At 37.1% G+C, this 22,622-nt stretch overlaps 1 protein-coding gene across 1 annotated transcript in view; it reads right to left on the bottom strand.

The window, feature by feature from the left end:
* The window catches only part of LOC145666761 (uracil-DNA glycosylase-like), a 76,920-nt gene extending 60,118 nt beyond the window's left edge, over positions 1-16,802 (bottom strand). The window contains exon 1 of the mRNA XM_081734314.1: positions 16,615-16,802. Coding sequence (XP_081590440.1) covers positions 16,615-16,800 — 186 coding nt within the window. The 5' untranslated portion in view covers positions 16,801-16,802. The remainder of the gene's footprint in view (positions 1-16,614) is intronic.
* Positions 16,803-22,622: the final 5,820 nt, after the last annotated feature.

Raw genomic sequence — 22,622 nt, 5'->3', positions numbered from 1 at the left:
TGTTTTCGGCAGTGTAACTCCGAAAGGAAGCACCCAGGTTGGTCTATACTTTTTGTCTATATTTTGGTGTCAGGAATCACTTCCCAAACGTTGCTGGTGTTGTTTTGAAACATCCTGTATATATATATGATTGTCGGTATTTTAATTAAGTTTATCTTATTTCTTATTCATATACAGTGTCGAAATGAAACATACCCTTTAAAGTGATGTATCGTAACTCTGTAAGCTTATAGTTGAAAAGATGCCGACGACTGCTAAGCAAAAAGATATCTGTGTCCTGAAATGAGCAAGGAATTACAGCAATTAAGACTGCAACGTGCTTTTTGGTGGGAATATGGATGCACTTCCCTCCCATCGGATAACAACATCCAAAAGGTAGTACAAGCAATTTAAGAACACGAGATACCTATGCAAGTGCAAGAACTCCGGAAGACCGTGTATATCAGATGAGCAAGCGGAATAAGTTTCACTCGGAGTCCTGGGAAATCTAAGGCGGGCAAGTCAAGAACCAGCAATGTCAACCACAACTGTTTGGAAGGTGTTACGGAAGAGACTGCAACTGAGATTGTACCGTCTGCAACTGTCGCAAACCGTAAAACCTGGTAATGTGACTTGTCCCAAGTTTTGCAAAAAAGCGCTGAACATGGAAGACGATGCTTTTCTTAAGTCATACGATCTTCAGTGATGAAGTCTCATTTCACCTTAGTGGAACAGTGAATAGGCATAATGTACATATGGAGGTCTGAAACTGTGTAGCACATGAGGGATTAGCCCAAAGTGATTGTCTTTTGCGCAAATCCAAAAGTTTTTTTTTTTTTTTCACTATTATTGGTATTGTACATTTGCAACTGGATACGAAATCGTGAGGAAAACATCGTGAGAAAAGGAGCATCACGTAGCTACAAGACAGCGGGCCAACTCGCTTTCATCGTGAAGTACGGAAATGGTTAAGTGCGGTTTTTCCCCAACGATGATTTGGTGATCATTGTGAGAATGACTGGGCTCTTCTGCAATCACCTTCAAGATCTCTCGACCTCACACTCTGACATTTTTTTTTTTCGGCAGATAATTATGTAAAGGATCGTATTTATATGTTATACTACGTTCGCTTTCCTGATATACAGTTTCACAAACTCAAAGGCTCGGTCCCTTCCAACCCCCTTCCCCCCGTCAAAAAAAAAAAAAACACACACACACACAAAACTGCACTTAAATAACGACAACGAACAACCCTCCTGCTGGCAAAACTCATCCAGCAATGCTTGTAGGACGTTGCCAATGTCTCTCCAAATTGTCAAGAAAGGGTTCTGATGGTCAGTGACTTTTTTCTTTTATTCCTTTTTTTCTTTTCTTTTTCTTTTTTGTCAATTCTTTTTAAAATCCTTTTCACAACTCACTTTTCTTTTACTTCCCGTAACTGAAATATAGTAAACGTATTTGCCGCGACACTAATGCAATATAACACAAGCATAAATGTTTCCCCTAACATATTACCTTTTAATGCAGTGGTTAAAAAAAAAAAAAAAAAAAAAGGAAAATTTGGCAACAACAGAACTGTCACCCTTACCGACTTTTCTTCGACCAGCCATAAATAAGTCCCCATACTGAGTTTGATGACATTCTCCACCACCCACGGTGTGTCGGCATCGGACAGCAACTGTATACGAGGATAGCGTACATACTATACCTTTACCTATCGACCTCCCTGAATTGTGGCAGTGGAGTGTTATACCGGATAAGCTAATTTCAGTGTGAAAAGAAACTGACAACAGACTAGATAGGAGCCACCTAACAAGGGGATCCCACATTGCACACTTGTAACTTACGACAAAAAATAAATAGTTATTGTTCTTTTTAAGATAAGTTTTACTTCTGGACCGATGTTAGGTACCATCCCGGCATTTGCCTGATATGAATGAGGAAAACTGCACTCAGAATGGCTTGGCAGAAAAGCTTTTACACTTTTCCGACTGAGTGTCCCACCAGGAATAAAACCTGGAATCGCTCGCACCAAAGATAAGAGTGTTAGCGACTATGATACGCGATGCCATAGAGCTTTACTTCGAATAAAGTGTGTAGATAAACATCATACCTAAGAGTTATATGGTTTCTAACAGAGTTAATAATACCGTTTACAGCAATTTGATATCTCACACCGCACCACAAGTATGATAAACATTCTAAAGTTTGCAATCCTGTTTAATATTATGCATTCGTAAGAAACATTTAAAATGATTATTGCTTTCCTTTGCTTCTACTTATAACATCGTAGTGATAGTATTTGGTTGTTGCAATCACAAGTTCTTGTAATTATATAATTTTAAGTAGTGTTGCAACCTTGATCAATGTTTTATCATTATCTCCGGAATGGTTTTTAAGATATCAATTGCTGTACACAGTATTATGATTGTTTTGTCTATTCGAAAACTTGCAAATCAGTATATAAGACACTTTTGTAAGTACCTACTTTGTTGAAAGGCAGCCTTCTTAAAAATATAAAATTTTGGATTCCTTGTAATTTTGTTCCTATTTATTCGAAATGTGTCATATCTTACGGTTACTGCATCCAACGCCACATTACTTTGAATGTTCATCAGCCCGTCTATCTCAGCAATGTTGTTACAGTAGTCGAGTTCCCCAAAATTTGGATATTTGAGATATTGTATCATCTTTAGTTTGCAACATTGATTGACAAAGCTAATACTGAACAATTGTTTTGATGGATTTGAAATGTGTAACAACTTGACGCAGTGCTACTTGAAAAACTCTAGGTAGGAAAATGAAATGAAATCGTTAAGTCTTACGTCCCACAGTTATGCCGGTTACGCTAAAGACGACGGTGATGATGAGTAATGAATGAATGGTGGAATGAAGAAAGTGGGAGAAAACGGAATAACCCCGAGAAAACCCACGCACACGGTGTTTGTCCACCACAAAGCTTACTTGGAACGAGATGGGATCGAAAAACTTCATGTAGAGTTGGCAACACTGCTAATCTGGCGGTACTGCCGAACATGTCGAATTACCTCTGCCTCTTGATATTTCACTGGTATCAAATTTTGTCTTTCTCTGTGAGTTAGTATAGAAGTTTTAAGTAGTTTAGAATTTTTTTCTTTAGAAAACCAAACCCTTTTCAAAAATGATACAAAAGGCATGGGCACGAAATGATGTGACAAGTACTTGTTATTCGAGGATTAGAACGCTAATGATAATTATAAAGGCTGTAACTAGAAGAGCAATGAGGTCTATCTATTAGATATGCTCCCAAAACTGGTGAGATCAACTTGCAACTGAATAATTAACTAGCAAAACCAATAACAACAATGAAAAAAAAAAGTGGAAGGAAATTGGAGAGCGCCTATATTCAACAATATTACCTCGGTATTCGTCTGGTGAACCTGAAAGACAGCCTCGGTCAGGATGACTGGTCACCTGATTGAAACCCGGGTCCCCTCGTTTGCGAAGCAAGAACACTATCCATTAATCTTCGCCTAAGACGACCATATGTCTCGTTTTAAGGGCTTGTCCCGACCGTCCCATCAGTAGATGGAAGAAAGTAATATTTGTCCAGCTTTACGCAAGTGAAAGAAGTAAATAACAAACTCAAAACCTTTACTAATGAAAAAGAGGCAAGAATTGAACTGAAATTCCATACATTAAACATGATCTATAGTTCGCAGTACTGCTCGAAAGGTAGCAGAGTACATTTGCTTGTTTGTGGAACAAACTTCAACGTATCTTTCCTTTTTACTAAGTTTCACCCCCCCCCCCTGTGAGTGAGAGAGAGAGAAAGGGAGCTCTGATAAGACCAAAGGTAAGCCTAAAAGTCCAGGGTTGCTAATTCAGTATCAGTAGCAATCCTACCCACATTCTCTTTACTTCTAGCCATTTTATAGCCATTTCATGTTCATTTTTACGCCTCTAAGAATATAGTCAATATACGTAAATTGCATATAGGTAAAGGAAACTTAAACGCCACATTCCTTACGGGCATAGCTAGAGATGTTGGTAGCCTGGATTCGAGCTAGGGCAAAGAAGCAAATGCAACCAGTCATGTCCTAGTATATTGTAGTTAAATGCTGTTAATAATGTATTGCTTATATCAGGGAGGCAAATAACTACTCGCCCGGGGCCAGTGGTTCATCCGTGAGGGCAAGTCACTATTGTTTATTTCAAACTGTAAAGACTGGGATGTGGGCTAGTAGCTTTTTTCTTGGGCGAGTAAAATTTTGTTGCTCATTTGCATCTCTGGGTTATATATATGTTACATTACAATATAAATGTCTTAGGTATCGCTAAGGTAAATAGGAACTAATTTACGTACCTACCTGTTTCTCATGATTTTTAAAAACCCGGAACCTGTCCCGTTCTCAGCTAAAAATTTTGTGGTCACCCTATCGTTGCCCGCTCAGTTTACAACGCTGAGAACGCATCGCTTTGAGCCTTATAGATTCCATTCCATCATTTGCTTATTGTTACTAAAGAAAACCGTTGCGCCTGATTCCCTTATTCTGGGATTGAATCTAAAAGCTCTCATTAATGAAATTTGCATAACCGCTATTCCAAAACATAGGTCAATTATCTAGACAATATTAACATGACTTGATGTCTCCCTAACATGTCTTTAATGAGACCTCCCAATAAAAATACATCAGGTTATAATAAAAAAAAATACAAAGCAAACCGACGGCCGACATATCTTAACGTTGACATAACCGTTATTTTGTCCTTCATTGTTTCTATATCCAAGTGGAAACAGAAATTCACCGTCTACGGAATGTAATTCGTGATATTTAATCAATACATCTTTAAAATGTATTAACTGATATGTGATAACCTTTAATGATATTTCATAACGTGTACTCCTATATTTTAAAACTCAGAAATAGCTTAATAAATTGTTCATAACAATACACATTTAAGTTGAAATTTCAAAACAAATATATTAAAAAGGTACTAAAATATATGTTAAACGAAAAATTACTTGAAAATTCAATTTGCTTTAGTTGCCAATAGAAGTGCCGAAATTAAAACCTTGCAATACGCAAGCCCCATTCCAGAACATGCCGCGATCTGCGATGCGATCGCAGAAAATTTGTCGCGCCTGTGCAGAAAAATTTCCAGAGGAAAGAAATAGCCAACAAAAAAGTATAAAAACATACCTGCTATGTGTAAATGCCTTAAATGCAGGGACGAGTCGCATAAAAATAGTTTGAACTGATTTTATTTTTTTTATTTTGTATTTTTTTTCCGTTTCCTAAAGCGTATTTTTAACAATCACAAGTGTACCATCTGCAGAAAAATTTTGACACAAAAGTTCATCGCAGAAAGACAAAGAAAGTTCTGCCATCGGGTACGCAAGTAAAAGAAATACGAGTGACGGTTATCAGATATCAATTCCCTTCTTTAAAAAAAGTTTAAACATTTTTTAAATCTCTACACAGTGTTTCCACCTGGGTTCAACAACGACAGCAAAATTACTATATAGCATTTTTTTAAAAACCGTATCTTGAATCATCTGATATGGAATCGAAACTACGGTAATTTGGGAAAGCTAACAATCCACTACTGATTCGTCAATCGGTTTGATTTATGCTTTTTGCCACCAGCCAGGCGATAAAAGAAGAGACCTACAGTTTAAACTCCCATCTGAACTTCTGTGGACGCTCTATGCTTTCTCATATTGGAAAACGAGCGTAGTACTTCATGTGCCAAGCACTAGACCAAGAAAAAGGGTCAAAATCCTACCTGTAACACGTATTTCATATCTATTAGTAAGTTGTTGAAATGTGGATAACTACGAGAATATGGTAGAGCTAAACACAGCCAACCAAGTCTGTGAAAAACCCAACCAGGGTTCTTTTTAAAAAACAAGTCCAGGGGGTTTTACTGGGCAAATTTGAGTTTTATTAAATTTTGTACGTATATTTAAAGCCATATTTCAAATTAAAATGTAATTTAAGCATTCCTGTTCTATAGTACACATGGAACTATCGCTTTAACTCCTCTGTAGGGTTCGCGGAAGTTCACCTCTAGCGCGGTTCCCAGTTCGCTCCCAGCTTCCGCCAAGTGTGCTTTGTGGTGGGCAAACACCGTATGCATGGGTTTTCTCCCAATTCGTCCTACTTTCGTCATTCCATCCATATCACAAGGCTCCCTAAGCAGCTATGCATAATCATGAGACATTGGACTAAACTTGAAAATAATAATAAAAAAGAGTCACACAAGGAATCTGAAGCCCCATCCGCGTCTCGTGGGACACATTTTACACCATTGATGCGCGCTTATACTTTGACTTCTAGAAAGAAGGAAGTGTACAATTTTCTAGAGTAACAAATACGTCGATAATTTTATGTAATACGGAATAGAAATGAAATCTTTGTTCTACGTTCTACGGTCATGCCGGCTAATTAAAGGAGACGGTAATGATGAGAGATGAATGAACTTGCGGAATGAAGAAAGTGGGAGGAAACGGGAGAACCCGAGGAAACCAACGTACACGGTGTTTGTTCACCACAAACTTCAGCTGGCGGGAGCTGGGATCGCACTGCACTAGAGGTGAACGCTCTACCACTGGGCCACCGCGACCCTCAATACAGAATAGAAATAAAATCCTCTTTTACACTCAGTATTCAAATCCCTGAGCCTGGCTTCCTGACTGAAGATTCTTTTAGTTACCATCAAAACACTGGCATAGTAACTCAAGTTCAGGAGTTGGAGATAAAAAATGGTTCTATTGCATGGATACTTATTTCTAAAAGAAATAAAAAATCTCTACGAACTGAAACATTGAAAGTGGACTTTTTTTTTTTTTTCATTTTCAGTTGTCAATTTGCTTTCTTAAAATAGATTTTCCGATTAAAGGGCTTTTGTGACATACAATAATTGTATATCCTCACATACTCAAAATACGCAAGAAGAATTAGAGATTCACGATCTGATTGTCATTAGGCGCGGTGGCTCAGTGGTAGAGCGCTCACCTCCGGTGCTTGGGGTCCCTGGTTCGATTCCAGCTCGCGTCGTGTGGACTTTGTGGTGGGCAAACACCGTGCTCGTGGATCCTCCCGTTTCCCCCCCACTTTCTTCATTTCACTCATCTCTCATCAACACAGTCTCTTTAGCCTAACCGGCATAACCTGAGGACGTAAAACTAAAGACTTCATTTCATTTTTTTTCATTAGGGTTGAGAAAATAGGTATACTTTTAATAATTTCCTTTCTCAAATAAAATGCTCTTGATTTGTAATTAACTGACATATGAAGAAATAATACATTTTATTATCCTGTTCATATTAATACGCTAGTATGTACTAAAAATCTAAAGGGAATGTAATGATATTAACTTTTTATTGCACACTAGCTGAAAAGCCCGTTTTTTTTTTTTCGAGGAGAATTAGGCTTATGGAAAATATTAAGCCTCCTCTCCACCTTAGAATACGCATATCAATGAAAGTGTAGTAATAAAACTCCATAGGATATTCTATTTTTAGTATGAATCTTGAACCCCATTCTCTCTTAGATACACCCCTTTAAGGAAACTTTCACGAATCACAGCTTGAGGTACGTACTATGTTCTAAAACTCATAATAGGCAGAGTCGATTTAAACGTGAGGAAAAAAAAAATTAAAGAAAAAGCCCTATTTCTCTCCCTTATTTTTAATGACGTTCATACTCCGAATTTCATCTCCCTAACTTGACGTGCTCAAGAGATACTGTAATTTTGGCTGAAATTCTGAATCCACTTCCATTACGATGCGCTCTTTAATCAAAGTAACACAATAAATGAATAAATAAAAAACTATGTTCCAAAAGTCATTTCAAACATGTTTCCCCATGATATGATCGCAAACAGGCAACAGAGCTTTCAAATTAGAGAAAATGCTCCCCTTCCCCATTTAAAATGGAAATTCTCAAAAACGCTGGAGTATGGGTCAATTTATTTTTAATGGGGAGTTTATATGTACCGTGTTATGCAAAAGTGAACTAAGCGCCAAATTTTGAAAATCCACGTAAATGCGACGATTGGTTCCTGATAAACATTAGAACGTTTTGCACAATCGAAAAGAGAGGAAAACCAACACATTTCCAAAAAAAGAAACATAATTTCACTTTAGATTACGGCTACCTTAATGCTGGACATCAACCTTTAAACGTAATTTTCTTAAAAGTATGAAAGTGGCGCTTAGTTCGTTTTCGCATGACACGGTACATATAAAAAGTTTCATCTTTCTAACTAGAGAGGATCGTGAGATACTAAGTTTTTCGCATAGATTTTGACCTTCAGTTACGCGAGCGCAAACAAAATTCGTTATGCATGATTCCCATTTTTTTCTTTTTTCAATGGTTGATAAATACATATTTTAAGCCAATTTTAAAACTAGGCATTTACTAAGAAGCACGACTAAACTAGTTACAATCACATTAAGATTATTACTTCAATCCAAGTTTTATCCTAAAAACCTACTGAGGAAAATTTCAACAGCCCTGCAAGCAACACAAGATAGAAAATAGGGTAGAAGAAACTAGATTTACTTGATAATACATGTAGTAGAATGAACGAATACTTACGAAAGGAGTTCTACACATGAAAATTAAAGGTTGGTGACCTGGTGCAGTAATGGTGACAGTGTGTAGAACGACCTATACAGATCATTTTATATGATGGTCTGTGTAGTCGCCAACTGTACCAGATTCAACTCCCGGTTGCGGCTTGGAGCCTCCGTTGAAAGGTCTGCCTTTCATAGCTTTAAATGTTGCGTAAAAACACAAAACCCAAAATCACAGTTGAAACATCAACATACTAAAAAGAAAAGGACTCCTTAGAAGACGAACGAGTGGATGGCAGAATAAAGTATTCGCATATGGTGACTATACAAAAGAATGATGGAATGAAAATTGTCGTTGGAGAGAACTCGTACATATCCAGACCAGCCAGAATACTGGAATTGACAATTGATAATTAACTGAAATGGAATTTGACGTCCCTTTAAGCATCAAGGGTAAAGCACAATTCAAACCATATTTCGAGCTTCATCCCCGGCCAGATGGATCACCATTGTGGATCGAACCTGCAACCTGCGCTTACCCATTCTGCCATGGATATAATCGGAGTTCAAAGAAACACCAGAGACCATGTTGCCACTCCGAATCGAAGTACGACTTTGGCAACTAGAGTTTCTTGCCGTTGGTATTTCCATTTCTTACCTCTCTTTACATGACAAAACATGTGATCTTGTCTCATATTGGATCTGTATTATTGTTGCACTTGGTTTTCACAACTGAAACCTACGTCAAAAAAATTTCTCGAGCCCTGGGCATAATTCAGTGTGTTTAAGATTAGTGTATCACAAATCCTACCGCCTAAAACGGATAGAACTTGTGTTAAGACGATCACCATTAGTCCTAACGAAATCAAGTATCAAAATATTAAGTAACAGACTTGAAACTACGAATAGCATATAAATGTATCTTAACGATGTGACCAAGTGCAAATAGGAAATTTTACTCCAGGAAGCTTGCATCGAGAGAAAACTGCACATGCTTTCCATTTTCTTTTTTTTTTAATTGGTCGATGATTGTATTAACATCCATATCTTAATAAGAATATAACACATAGGAATTTAAGAGAAAAAACAGAACGCGTGTTAATATTTCAGGTTGATGTATAAACGAATTAATTAGCTACATCCAACAATAATAGGAATCGAACACGCGATTGGTTATCAGACTTGGCTTTGAGACCAGTTATCTAGAGTTCGATTCTCAAAGGGATCCGTCACTATCAGCCAATAGGATATACTCGTAGAAGTACCCTAATAAATAATGTGGAGTAGCTACATTTCTGTTGTTGGTTTAGAGTTTATTGTCCCTTTCAGGATAGGACCCATAGCGTAACATAGAATCCAAACTACACCAGCTATCACCAATAAACGCATATTACTAATAATATTCAACCAATCTGACTGAAGAATTTATATAAGACAAAATTATCAGACCACTAATACATTTATGTTAGTTGAATAGATACAAAATACATCGCCATTCTAACGTAGTACCAAGGTTTCATGCATTGTTGTATTTGTAGCAGTGCTTTTATATCGTTGTTATGTCGTCAACGCTGGAAAGTGGCGTAGGAAATTCGGCTTTGATTTCCAGTGAGAGCTCATATGGTTCGGATCTCACATTAACCTGCAAGACGTCTTACATACCCTTGCCACTGAAATAAATAAAATAAAATAAAATAAAATTAAAAAAAACTCCAATCCAACCAAATAACTGTGTGTAAACGTTAAGTAAAAATGAAAGCACCGATATTTATACCCAGGGCATGAAACATCTTGCTTGCAAGTACTGGCCAGCCATAAAATCTATTAGCCAGTTCATTTTGCAGTTCCAATGTTCAATCGGACTGCACTGGCCAAAACCTCACCACTCGCGAGTGGATATTTCAAGCCTTGGTTAAGCCTTATATGTGTACAAAATATATTATTTCGTATCACTGTTTTGCTACTTAAGACTCATGACAAAAATCAAACGCTCGTCCGTCCATTGCAGTATGTATCCTATTATTATTCACAGCCTCTTGGTCAGTTTTGTTGTAATTCCACTAATAAGCTATCATACTCTTTCTGGACTCGAAAAGTTCAAATGGAGGGAGCGAGGAGAGAAAGGATTATTTTGGAACATCTAATATTTCCTCAACGAATTCTTTAGAAGCTTCTTAAAACTGAACTTGCGCATGTTTAATAATGAAGAAATTTTCAAAATACGATGAGAGTGCATCAACCTATAACTACAAAAATGCATTATTTTCAGGTATGTCGACTCATGTTGGTGGTGGAACGGTATGGTAAATCGCATACACATTGAGCACATCCTGAAACTTCACACTAAAAATGATGGCCTTTAATACAGGGTTTGAAAAAAACCAAGTTTTTTTGAAAAAGCCCAACCCATCTGAGCCAATATGGGTTTTATCGGGTTTAATTGTGTTTTATCGGTATTTTTTTCGAAATATTTCAATGTCTTTGGGGGTAAAAGTGTTAAGATGTGATTTATATTTCAAGACTGTCATTGTTACAACTTGCAACAATTTTCTGCTCACTGCTGTTTTGAAAACATGGCCGCCATTTTAAAATTTTACATTCGATTTCTGAGAAAATCTATACAGCAAATTTGGAATATTTCGTGTTTCCACCGCCGAAATTTCAACTTAAAAGACTGAAAATCGCGCTTCGTAGCGTGGATACTCGCTGTTTTGAAAAAATGGTCGCCATTTTGATATTTTACGTTGATATGCCGCCAAAATCTATACAGGAAATTTAGTGTGTCTCGTGCTTGTACTCTTAAAATTTTAACTTAAAAGGCTGAAAGTTGTACCCTGTAGTGTGTGTGGTAGAGACAGACAAACGAGTTGAGTTGATCTTGTGTTTAACGTCCCTTTCAGCAGCGAGGCTATATGAGACGGGACCTACTGATTAACATGGAATCCAAACCACATGAGCTCCCTCCGGGAAGCAAACCCGGGTCTCCCACGCCGAAGACGGGTACACTAACCGTTTAGCCATTAAGGAGCTCGGCAGACTAACGATCAAATGTAATCAAGTCATCCAGAAGCCTGACTGACGTTCGCCAAATATGAATACCAAAAGGGGTCTATTAATTTAAAACAAAGATACAATTCATTCATATTGTATGAAATAAATAAAGGTTTCAAAATGTCTTGTATGAAATTAACATCTTCCAGCGTAAATAAACCTCCCATATTTTTTCCATAAGAATACGGGACACCTCAGATCCCTCTCAACTTTCCAACACAATGCAAGGAACTGTAGTCTGGTTATGAACAAAAGTATAATAGGCCGCGGTAGCTCAGTGGTACAGCGTTCACCTCTGGTGCATGGGGACCCTAGTTCGATCCCAGCTCGCGCCAAGTGAGCTTTGTGCATGGGTTTTCTCGGGATTCTTATATTTCCTCCCACTGTCTTCATTCCGTCATTTCATTCATTTCTCATCATCACCGTCACCTTGAGCATAGCAGGCATAACCGTGATTTCAATTTATTTTTATTTTTATTTATTTATTTTTTTTTTCAAGAATATAACAGTACATGACGTTTGGGCCCCGCCGTTTGGGCGCTAGTTAAATTAAAAAGTCATTATGTTAGGCGCTGAGTACTAAGTTCGAATCAAGATATCACAAGGTATCTACTGGAAGTCCTTGAATTATACTGGATTGTGTTTTACATACTAGAAATACTGGAATTTCAAAATTCTAAAAACTGAATTAACAATTAAATTTTGTAAATTTAAGTTTCAACTAAAGTTTAGTGCGCTTTTTATTTAATAACTTTTCAAAGCAAGGGTAAGTAGACCAGACTGGACATGATTGATTGCATTACATACCTAGTGAGCCTATTCCATTAAAAAACTTAAAGCAGGCCTCTACTGTAGTTATGCAGTAAGTGTGAATATCAAACGCATTTCTAGTGGCTAAATGACCAATATATGTACACTTAACTATTATTTTTCACTTTGAAATCGTTCTTTTTTCCTTTCGTCACTTCCTTTAATGCAGATTAAATGCTTACAATGGGACGAAAAAAAAAGTGTTAAGTTTTAATTTTTATATTGGAATGTTAATTTTTTTTAAAAGAAAAAGTGATACCAGAAATACGGCATACTGCAGTTCCTAAACTCAACATCTTAGACATCCTGTATTAATATCTTTCCCTGAACTCGATTAGGATTTAGGATTTTTAGATTTCTGGGCTCTCGGCATCTAAGGCCATTTAGCCCGTCACGTTTGAGGGAGCACACTATCCGGGAAAAGAGAAGGACGAAAGGATTGGAGAAGGGAGGAAGCGGCCTGGACCTATAAATTAGGTACCACCTCGGCATTTGCCTGGTATGAATGAGGAAAACCACATTCAGGATGGCTGGCCTGAAAGAGCGTATTACACTTTTTCAACCGAGTGCCCACCGAGAATCGAACCCGGGACAGCTCGCACCGTTAGCGACTACACTACGCGGGGCCGCTTCTCTTAACTCGAAAGCGCGGAAATCTTTATTGGTAGTTCTTTATTGGACTTAAGCAAGAGTAGAGTTTGGCAAACGTATTACGAAAGAAAACGAATTTTAATATTCATGAGTACGTAATTATTAACTTCTTTAAAAAAATACAAAAATTAAATCAATATGTTTTAATTAACATTAAGAAAATTATTAACACTTCGTCTGATTCCTTCATTTCCTAGCTTTCTTATATAATTCAAAAATTAGATCAGAAGTACAAGAATCGTGAACAAGCGAAAAATCAATCCATAACGAGGTTAGGCAACAAATGCCATACACGCATTAAACTATTTAATTTAGGTGTATAAATAAGACAGAGATAGAAAATATATAGATAAATGAGGTGAGATAAAGATAGAAGTGTAGGAAATGTATATATCTTGATTCGCGCTTAGTTTTCAGTGCCTAGCTACTTTATATGTCGTAAATTGTGATTTTTACTATGCACTTCGCACCCAAACATCTGGCGCCTAAACGATGGTTGAGTGCCAAAAGGGCGTAACTGTCGAATTTTCATATTTTGAGTTAATGCAATGAGGACATATATAATGGATTGAATTTTCTTGTGCCAAGACGCCTTAATGAAAATCTCTATCCTTGGAACGTTATTCGAAAATGATATAAAGGTATAACTGAGTTATTAGCATTTGGTTCTGTGCCAGAGAGGCACACATCACTTAAGACTCTAAACTAATAAAATTGCAGTTACGCCTTTTTGGCGCTCAACCATCGTAAACGGCTTTGCGCCCAAACGTCCTGTCCCGGAATATAATAGGTGAAATTTCACTAAGCAGCAGCTGCTTTTCTCTCTTCGTACTCTGCAATTAATTGTACGGACTGAAGATGCCTAAAAACTTAATATGTGCTATAAAAATGCTTTACAGGAAAACAATATGCAAATTATTTAAATCAGTGGTACAATCTACCTTCAATATTCTTCGCGCGTTTAGCAATATTTATTCACATGGCTGTATTTGCCAAAATTACGTTCGTCAGTTTAATCTGATGAAAAGCTTATTTTTCTCCTTGTGTTGTGTGTAACTGTCAGAAACAGATTTACATTTTTCTGACCTGGACCAAAGCAGAATTCTATGCCCTAGGCTCTGAAAAAGATTATAATTCTTGTTAACTTATCTAATGTGTTGCTGAAGAAAAGGTCAGTCATCTTCCCTGTGTTTGTAAATGCAGAAACACTCAAAGCAATCTTTATATATATATATATATATTCCGGAAAGTATCCGAGTTCCCATAAAGTGCAATGGAAAAAGTAGCATTGCAAATTTCGCTCGCTATCAAGTCGAACTGGGTGGTGTAATAACTTCCTCGAAACTGTTACATGCAATAGCGTACTGTTCATTCACTAATTACAGGATTTCCAGCCAATGTCAGAATTTTGGAGTTAAAAAAAAAAAACGGGACGTATGGCAGGCTTAAGCGTAAAATAAATAGTTTTATTGTTGAAGTATTCATTTCCGATCCTTCAGCGTTTAATTTACCGAGCACTTCTTTCACAGTGTGTACATCAAAACCCACTAGTACGGAAATCTGAACTCAGCACTTGAAATAGTAAGAGTTACATAGTCTTCGGAACCCCGAGCATTAAGCTTCTCACATTTGACAAGAATTTTTACGCTATTGCTGGTGTTGATTCTACAGAATAATTATTTGAAGAGTAGCAACAAATGACTGAACTAAACTGTTATTGTTGGAAAACCAAATTTTAGTTGATGAAACTTGTGTTTTACATCAAAGGTAAGAAATAATACTAATGTATTTACATATGTGCTATTAGTACTGGCACCTATGACCTTAAACCAGTCAAACGTATGAGTGATAACGTCCCTCGGTGTCGTCGAGTCGATGAGCACACTATTCACGGAAAATATTTTCTAAAGTACAAAATTGCTTATTTTACTTCAAATAGGCTTTCAGGATAATCCAAACATTAATTCTTCTATAACTATCTCAAGCTAAGGTATCTTTTTTTAATTCATTCAGTGCATTCAGAACTTTATGAAGGTCATATGTTGAATGTTGTTGTCTACCTTAACGTGAAAGCCTCTAATTCGCCCAAGGAAAGTCTAAAATCTGATGAAAATCAATTACAATATGATCACCTTAGTTGTACCAATAATATACCAATAGGTCAAAAACCGAAGTGGGTTCTCTCAGGTGGGTCCAACCCGAAAAAACCCACCGGGTTTTTCGGGCTGGGCCCACTTGGGCAAACCCTGCTTTAATATCTCCCCCAAATCCATTGACGGCTCCGTACTATGATGTAGTGTGAGCCGTTGTAAACGAGCAGCAGTAGTTTCATGTGTACACCCACCGTCACTGAAGTGCATGCTCCCTACGGACGCGCCTCCTCGTTAGCACATGGAACTGCTGCTGCGCTCCTGCTCTGACTCGGTTAGATAGCATTCGCGCTTTTTAGTAGCCAGCTAGCACAAGTTGATTCGTATTTTATGCACTGTAGTTTCTGTCATACCTCCACACTGTATTTATACTCTTGACTTTATTACAGTTACCAACAACGAATCGTGATCACTACCAATTCATTTGGAGAAACAAAATAATAGCACCCAAAAAAAAAAAAAAATTACAGTCACCAGAATAAAGTCTATAGGTACAATCTCTCTTCTGAACATTCGACGGAATAAAAGGAGCATTTAAACATTTATAATCAAATAAATTACATTAGGAGTTGTTTTTATAGACAACAATATCACAAGCTTTATACTGATGTAAACTGAACTATACTTTTTCCTGAAGTCACCAGTTCAAGCAACACTGTCACTTATTGGTTTAAGTTGGATGGTTGTTTCTGAAAAGAGACCCACGATTTCCCACCGTAATCTAACCCAGGTATGCCGAAAGCAATAATGCTGCACTGGTTAAGCGCTCCTATCATTCTACGCGTTTACATTACGAATGATGAGTCTTTTATACGGTACTTTATGAGATTGTCTTTCGAAAGCAATACAGCTATCCTACCAGATTAAATACTGATTACTTTTCAGATTAGCCCTTTCTACTTTCAAACTATATTTTATTGTTTACTGACGCTTCTGCCTTATTAACTTCAAAATATCGTTTTTTTTTTTTTTTTTTTTTTAATGAAAGCGCTACAAGAAACTTCTACATTCTTCTCACTAAATCACAAGATACGGTTACAGCACAATTGCTACAACGATAATATATCTATCTATCTACATTATATATATATGCTGATGTATTTATGTAGTAGAAAATAATAGTGAATAAAAGTGCCAATTACCTTTGCACTACATAGCAAAACACACACTAACGCATAAATTATTAATCTTATTGAAAGTTGCGGAAGAACTTGTTTCTTTGTGCGACTTATATCTTATAGTTTTATGCTTAAGTATATAGTAGAAAATAAATGCCAATAAACACAACTAAACTACTTAACATTTTGGAACTAACAAAGCGAGAAAAAGGCGGGACCAACAAAGAACATGTGATTGCCGGTAAATAAATCAGGCACCTGTCAAATTATCTTGGAAAAGTTTACTTACACTTGCACCAATTGATTCACCACTACTGTCGCTGCTACTGGATGCAGTGCGCTTAACACTCACAGGCTTGAAAAACGAAAGAATATTTTGTTGAGTCGGCATTTTGTTAAAATTACTGAACTTAGGTAAACTACTCAACCAAGTTATGCATAATAAATTTTGCCGCGCTTTCATCGTTGTCACCATTGCCAACTCATTCAGCAGAGAATATCGTATATAGCACATTCAAATTTACCGTCTGTCACCTAAAATTTTCGTATTTCGTGTTTCCAGTTGCGATATCGAGTATTTTGTGTTATTGGGTTCAGATTTACAGAAGTCCGTCAAACATAAAAAAAAAAAATCTTTCACTTTTGTTACTTTAAATAATTCACAAAGACATTCTGGACTGTGGACTGTTGTTAATTGGCTCCTTCTCAAATAATTGCGAACAAATTGATAATATGCGTGTAGACTGATGTAGAAATGATCGCTTCTTATCCTATTATATACGATTATCGCCTTGAAAAATTCACTTGTAGTGCCTTACAAAATGTTTCTTAGAAAGGGAGTTGCATTTATGGATGAAGATTTCCTTTATGAAGACTTCCCTTCAGGGTCGTGCTGCAACCCAGGGGCCCACCGGGAAAGTACTTTCTAGGGGGCTCACTCATATGTACGTACTGCCCCCTCCCCCGACAATAAAAGGAGTCCGGGAGTGTCACTCGGATCAAGTATGCTGAAAAGTCTTAAAATGTAGACTTAAAACTTTTTAAAGGCAGTAATTTCTCTCCTGACACTGATCTGACGTAATGTCGAATCCTTCATTCTTCTCTTGCAACTGTACAATCATCTGCACAAGCTCGATTACTTCATATTTCCCCCTAAAATAACAATGCCGCACTTGTGCCATAAACCTTTCATAGGCGCCCCTTTCATATACAAATACATGTGAAGCATCAGAAGTAATTTATACTTTATTCAAATGCAACACTTCTCCATTGCCCTGTATTAACAGCATAATAATCGTAGTGGTTGTGGGCGAGTGAAGCCGTGGCCCCGGGCGCTGATAGCAAGAAGGTGTCGAAAGAAAAAGTGTTGGAAATGAATAAACGAGGCGTCGCCTCGAAAAAGTATTGGCGTTCTATTAAATCAATATTGTTTTGGGAATTGCAAAGGAATATATATATTTTTTTTAAATCTCCCTCCCTTCGCTCGCAACCGAAACGTTTCAATAAGTCACAACAAGCTTTTACTTATTACTAAAAGTTATTATATATGATTTCTTAATGACGATGTATATAGAAGGCCGGAAGCTGGTGTTTAAGAATATTAAAAATGAAGGTAAACAAGGGAAATAATAACATTTTCGAACTGGAAGCAGTTATAGAATAGGGGCTTAAGAATAGGGGATATTCGTCAGAATTTAACCTAACGAATTTCGTCTTTTTCAAGGCCTAATCACTACAAGGGATCTTTTCTTTATTCTATTGACATGAAATGCTTCCAATCTGAAGGATTTCATCATCAACTACATACATCACTAGGATATAATTATTTGTGCATACGTATCAAATTATGTGATATTTTTATCTATCTACATACATACAATCACATACACACATTATATATATATATATATATATATATATATATATATATATATATATATATATATATATATATATATATATATAGAGAGAGAGAGAGAGAGAGAGAGAGAGAGAGACAGAGAGAGAGAGAGAGAGAGAGAGAGATTAACATGTGTGTGTATGTGTTACATTTATTAATAAATTAAATAATTACTATAATTTCAAACATATGTAGTTACCACACTAACTTTACATTTGGATTTTAAAGAGAAATATTAACATCAGGGGCGTCATTTAGGGGGGCAGGGAGGGGCATTTGCCCCCCCCCTGAGTTTGAGATTTATATAGATTTTATGAGTAAATGAGTGAAAACGCAAAATTTTACTTATATCGAGGGGTTTGCCCCCCTAAGCAAAATCTGAAATGACGCTCCTGATTATCATATTCTTCATGTCCATCGATCAATATTGAGAAATTCGCAAAGAAGGTTCCTTCTGAATTTCCATTATATTTTACAAAATGTTTTTTACCGCAAAACAATCGAAATTAAAATGCTTTGTGTGGTTAGAAAAGTTTACAATTATTACTGGAAATTAGTGCTGTCACCCATTTCGAACATTTTAAAAGCATTTAGTTTCCAGCACTGAAATTTCACGTTTTATCGATAGTATGAAATATTGTAAATAATTGTAAATTTCTATAACTGTTCTCCAATTGGATTTGTATGTTGGCAGTTTTGTCGAGCTTAACAAAACTAATAAAAGGCTGTTGAAAAAACCATATTTGTAACAGAATATTAATGATTGCTTTTGGCTGTTCAATGGTCTATCCAAGCAGCTAGTATAACGACAAAAGCTGCTTCTCTTATACATACATACATATATATATATACTGTATATATATATATATAGATGGATAGATAGATAGATAGATAGATTGATTGATTGATAGATATAGATATATAGATATATAGATATAGATATAGATATAGATATAGATATATAAGCTTGGTGAGGTGAAATGAAATCTTTCTGTTTTACGTGCGACGGTTATGCAGGCTAGGCTAAGGGAGACGGTGATGATGAGAAATGAGTGAAATGGTGGAATGAAGAAAATGGGAGGAAACAGGAGAAACCCGAAAAAATGAAATCTTTCAGTTTTACGTCCCACGATTTTGCCGGTTAGGCTAAAGGAGACGGTGAGAAATTAATGAAATGGCGGAATGAAGAAAGTGGAGGTAACGGGAGAACTCCGAGAAAACCCACGAGCACGGTGTTTGTCCACCACAAAGTCCACACGGCGCGAGCTGGGATCGAACCAGGGTCCCCAAGCACTGGAGGGGAACACGCTACCACTGAGCCATCGCGGCCCCTACACTTGGTGAAGTGAGTGTAGGAGAGGGGAACGCCGAATTCTACTTCGTGCCGGGCTCTGAAATCTCTATCTTCGGCACTGATTGACAGCGGGGACTCCAAGGGGACTCCAAAAATTTTAAAAAATAATAAAAACATTTTCACGATCAAAGTTTAAAAAACATGATATGAATCACTCCTATAAAATACATGGACCCCTGTATTTCCCGCTCCGGGGCCCCCAACGGTCTTAATCCCGCTTTGCATATTTTCTATACGGAAAACATGGTGCTGTAAAATGCAAATTATTATTTAATTTCAAGCTTAATACTTCAATATTAACAAAAGTATAAAGCAGAGTGGGAAACCAGGAACCTTTCAGGGGTTGTATTACTAAAAATGTGCAAGGCTGTTTTCGCAACATCATGGGCTGGCAACGCTGTTTGGGATTAGCTGACTGTATCGCCGGTACTTGACGTGTTATCGTCCTTCATTCCCTTACTCTCGTATGCAAAGAATGTGTGATATGTGTCTTTTTGTTTATATATCGATACTTACGATACGAGGCGGAGGGCCCACTAAAAAAAATTCACCCTCTAGGGCCCATCGGGAAATTTCCCGGTTTCCCGCCTGGCCAGTACGGCTCTGCTTCTCTTTATGACTATAAATACAAATTCGGGGATACGTCATAAAGCGACCGTGCATTAAACATACAAACGTGTGCTAGGTAGCCCCTAAAGAGAGAATGCTGTCCAGTGTTTCAGGAAAAAATGTTCTGAGGGGCACACTCAGTATTCCGGGAGGACACTGCTCGTACTATTCTGTTTATTATTATATTATAGGGTATTCTTTGGTCTCCTCCTGGGGCACTCTGAGAGCTCAGGGAGGCAATGCCCCCCAAAAATATATCTGGAAGAAACACTGATGCTAACTTGTGTTGTGTCGCTTGCAAACAAGTCAGATCTTCTGAACGAAATCAACTAACATCAGCAAAGCCAATGTTTGAGAATTTGGTGTGGCAATTGAACCAACAATAATACTTCACATAAAAAATTGAAATCCATAATCTTTTCTAGAACAATTTGACACGAATTTGCAGGGGGAGGTAAGTCCAATAATCTAAAGCCCGAAGAGCCGCTTCTTTTCCTTTCCCTGGATCTTCCTTTTAACCAGGGGTAGACAATTGATTTGAGAAATTATACAATAAAAGCGTGCATTTGTAACAGTGAAGAGAACTTATTAGTTGTTCAGCGTTTATTCAAGCATTCATTCTGCAACTGCTTGTTTTACATGAAGGTACATATTAGTAACAAGTGCGGTAGTTGATCTCAATTTTGTATCCTTGGTTCAGGACCTATGGTCCCTGCTCTGCGTCAATGGACCAGGGGTGCATAGGATCACCCCCAAGGGACCTAGGGCCTCCTAAGGTTCATAAGATCGAATTGACTACCACAGGAGAGGGGGAGTATAGGACTTTTTGAAGTTTGGAGATTGGTCTCGTTCTCTTTTATGGGTATAAAATTATCAAAAATATAAATTTCGAAGATTTTTTACCTATTTTATCCAGTTTGATGAGGTCTGGTACAGTATGCATCCTTCTTAAATTTGGAAAGGTATCTGGTTCTCTTTTATTGGTACAGTGAAACCTCTACTAACGGACACCTCTGTAAAGCGGACACCTCTCATAACGGACATATTTTGTAATCCCCAAACACTGTAATAGGAAAAACATGTTGACAAACCTCTCTAAAGCGGACACTCTCTAGTACGGACACGGACAGTCTTTTCTGTCTCTTATAGGTATTATTTACCTCCATATTACGGACACTTTCTCTAGAAACAAGTTGAAAAGTACAGAAAAAATACATTTTCAGAAATGCATACATGTATCACCAAGGAAGCATTGTAATAACATTTTTCCTCGTCAACTGGCTGTTCAGAAACTCAGATGAAGCGTCTTTGTTTAACAACACCCTCATATCCTTTGCTTGCATTCCACTCCCACCCAACCTGTTTTAGAATCAAAAGTGATTGACAGTTACCTGCCATTTGGGATGACACGTCATTCTACTGTTCCGCTGGAATCAAGCAGAAGACATGTTTGGTATTTTTTGTCCGCGTATTCGCATATTGTCTTAGTGCCTCTATTTGTAGACGAAAATCTTTTTAAGTCATTCTGCATCGAATAAGCAATAAGGTGTAAGTTTTTGTGAGCTTTCGAAATGCCACGAGAAGCGCTAATGTTAAAATCGAATTGATTGAATTTTCGATGAATACTGAGGTGTGCGAAGGATAGCTGAAAATTTTTGTATCGGTAAAACACAAGCACCTGAGATAATATAAAACCAAGACAAGTTAATAAAGTTGTGGTGTGAAAATGACAATGAAAATAGTGTCTCATTGCTTTGAACAAAGTTGGTGTGCAAGTGAATGTTTTTATAGAGTGCGGAATGAAAAAAAATCCTGTTAGGGTCGATGCTAAAAGCTAAGAATTTGGAGGTAGCAACAGAAATGAATGTTTCAGATTGCAAGGTCTCGAACGAGTGGTTAGAGAAGTTTCGGATTAGACACAAAATTTCTTTCAAAGCGATTTGTGGAGAATCCGCAGTGTCGACATGCCCACAGTCATAGAACGGTTTGATAAATTACCTTCAATAGTTTGTAATTACATATCACCTTATTTACTAATTTACGTAAGAAAATATCGAAACCTCTCTAAGACGGCCACCTCTCTATAGCGGACAATTTTTGATCCCCACGGCTGTCCGCTTTAGAGAGGTTTCTCTGTATAATATTATCAAAAATATAAATTTCGGAGGTTTTTGACCACCCTCTTTGATGAGATCTTATTACCTTACACAATTATATGACTGAGTACAGTGATCCAGGACATAGGTATAGTAGTGCACCCCTTCTTAAATTTGGGAGGTATCTCATTCCCTTTTATGGATAGGTTTTTGATCTATGTTATCCTCTTTTATGAGGTCTTATTACCTTACCGTATATTGTTATATAATTGAGTACAGGGTCCATAACATAGGTACGTTAGTGGAACCTATCTTAAATATGGGGAGATATACACTCA

This window comes from Thermobia domestica, chromosome 12 (assembly GCF_964235325.1).
Source record: "Thermobia domestica chromosome 12, izTheDome1.hap1.1, whole genome shotgun sequence".
Taxonomy (NCBI): Eukaryota; Metazoa; Arthropoda; class Insecta; order Zygentoma; family Lepismatidae; genus Thermobia; species Thermobia domestica.
This window is presented reverse-complemented; position numbering and strand designations above follow the sequence as displayed.